Below are 2,298 nucleotides of genomic sequence, written 5' to 3' on the forward strand. Positions count from 1 at the left end.
ACAACACAAAAATATCTAGCGCGTTATCATCTCATAGTGAGTACCTTTTCTGCTAGATTTGTAACGCAGGATTTGAGGTGGGGGGAGAGAAAGAGAAATAGTAGTTGTACTGCCCCCACCTGCCAAAAGAAATTTAAACAAGCAAACAAAGACTAGCATTATCTGATTTAAATTTCTTTTGAAACTTTTCTCTACATATAAATCCTAGTCCCTCTCAGCTGTCACCTCCATTTCCTTCCTTACCCCTCCCACCAGTGCTTTAATAGAGAACAAACCAGAAGGCATTCTAGAATGCTTTTTTCACCAATCAGAAGTAATGGAATGAAATCCAAGACCCTGTTCGGAAGATACGGAACTCTTGTCCCTCGTCTTTCCTCATGCCCTGTACCTACGATTAGTTTTGTCTCATAGCTGAATTTCTAATTTCCAGCGTTCCCAAACCATTTTACAAACATCCTTTTATTATTAAGCCTTACAATACTCTAGTCAGGTGAGTATATGTGTTCATTTTATTTTGTGTGAGTAAACAGAAGATTTTTAAAGATCAAATTACTTCTCTACGGTTTATTTCTTTTCTTAGACAACAGTATACAAAAAATTGACTATTCTGAACTTTAGAAATTGTTTGAACATTCAGATCAGGACAGTCACCATGGATGTGTAAGTCGTTGTATCCCTAATTCCTTACGTTTTTAGCCCTACAAAAGAATTCTATATGTCAGCTCCTTTCTACCCTCTTCATCCCACTTCTGAGAAAATTCTTCATCCCAATTCTGAGTAAAATTATTTGTGAGTGGCCTAGGCAGTATTTGACCTTTCTGATGCTCCTTTTTGGCATTTAATGTCATGATGTTTAACTTTCATGCCAAAGTAGTTTTAATTTGTTTGGCCTTCTTTATTTTGTTTTTTGAGACTCTTTTCAAGAGTAAAGGAAATATTCAGCATAAAATAATATAGTAAGAAGAATTTTCTCCCATCTTCTCTACAGAGAATCCCTTGTCAACCTAATGAATCATTCAAAGAAGACATCTGACTCTTTTCAAGATGAACTTGAAGATTATATCAAAGTGCAGAAAGCCAGAGGCTTAGAGCCAAAGACTTGTTTCAGAAAGATGAGAGAGGATTATTTGGAAACCTGTGGATACAAAGAAGAGGTTGATTCTAGACCCAGGTGTAGAATGTTTGATCAAAGACTCCCTTATGAACCCATCCAGACCTACCGAAGACCATGCAATATCTCACAAGCAGTGGAGAAGCAGTTACCTCTGTGGCTACCAGCTCATGACAGCAGGCTGAGACTAGACTCCCTGAGCAACTGTCAATTCACCAGGGACTGTTTCTCAGGAAAACCAGTAGCCCTGAACTTTAGTCAACAAGAGTATAACTGTAGCTCATACAGTGTAGAATCTGGAGTTTACAGGCACCTCTCCTTAGAAAACAGTACCAGTGCCCATCAAGCTAGTTATAAACAGATACATCAGAAGAGAAAAAGACACCCAGAGGAAGGCCAGGAAAAGCCAGAAGAGGAGTGGCCCAAGCATAAGAGGAAGAAAGCTTATGAGGAAATAGATTTAGACAAACACAAGAGCATCCAAAGAAACAAAACAGAGGCAGAAACAGTCAGAGTCAGTACGGAAAAGCCTAAGAACCAAAAGGAGAAAAAAAGCCGAGATGCGGCCTCTAAGAAAGAGAAACGTAAGCGTAGAAAAGAGAAAAAGGAACAAGGGAAAGAAAGGACAGAAGAGGAGATGCTTTGGGACCAGTCTATCCTTGGATTTTGAAGCTCTTGCATTGGTTCTCCTGAGGTTAAACTGAAAAAATAGTTGAGGAGCTTGGTTTCACGATGTCCACGTTCACATTGCTCTTTTCATGTGAACAGGTACAAAGGCTAAGTGAACGGAAAACATTTAATGTACTTGCTCTCCAACATGGAAATTACTTTTCTTCTCTTCTAAAATCATTACTACATTTTTCTTATGCATAATGTAATTTCCCTTGATGAGGGTGGCTCTGCTTTTACTCATCAAATTGCTCTGATGGTGGAAGTATTTTTCCCTTGGGAGGTCATTTATTTTAAATTGGAGGATCAATAGGCTTTACAGAATCTATTTCTTGATTGGCTTTTAGTTTGGGGTGGGTGTTTTTATGGATCTGTGAAGCAGTTTAGATTGATTTTTTTTTTCCTTCGCTAGATCTAACTTGCAGTATCTTTTCTAGATTGGAAAGTGGAAAATGACATACATTATAATAAGCTTAAGTTACATACAGTTTTAAACATTTCAAGAAGTCTTGATACAA

At 37.9% G+C, this 2,298-nt stretch overlaps 1 protein-coding gene across 1 annotated transcript; it reads left to right on the forward strand.

Annotated features, from left to right (window-relative positions):
- Positions 1-1,007: 1,007 nt before the first annotated feature.
- On the forward strand, positions 1,008-1,781 carry KRCC1 (lysine rich coiled-coil 1). Its single transcript, XM_065891665.1, has one exon. It carries the CDS (start codon positions 1,008-1,010, stop codon positions 1,779-1,781), a length of 774 nt encoding a protein of 257 aa, XP_065747737.1.
- The last annotated feature ends 517 nt before the right edge of the window (positions 1,782-2,298 follow it).

This window comes from Phocoena phocoena, chromosome 14 (genome assembly GCF_963924675.1).
Source record: "Phocoena phocoena chromosome 14, mPhoPho1.1, whole genome shotgun sequence".
Lineage (NCBI taxonomy): Eukaryota > Metazoa > Chordata > Mammalia > Artiodactyla > Phocoenidae > Phocoena > Phocoena phocoena.

Coding starts and splice junctions, on each gene's coding strand:
- KRCC1 (XM_065891665.1), top strand. CDS start 1,008: ATGAATCATTCAAAGAAGACATCTGACTCTTTTCAAGATGAACTTGAA.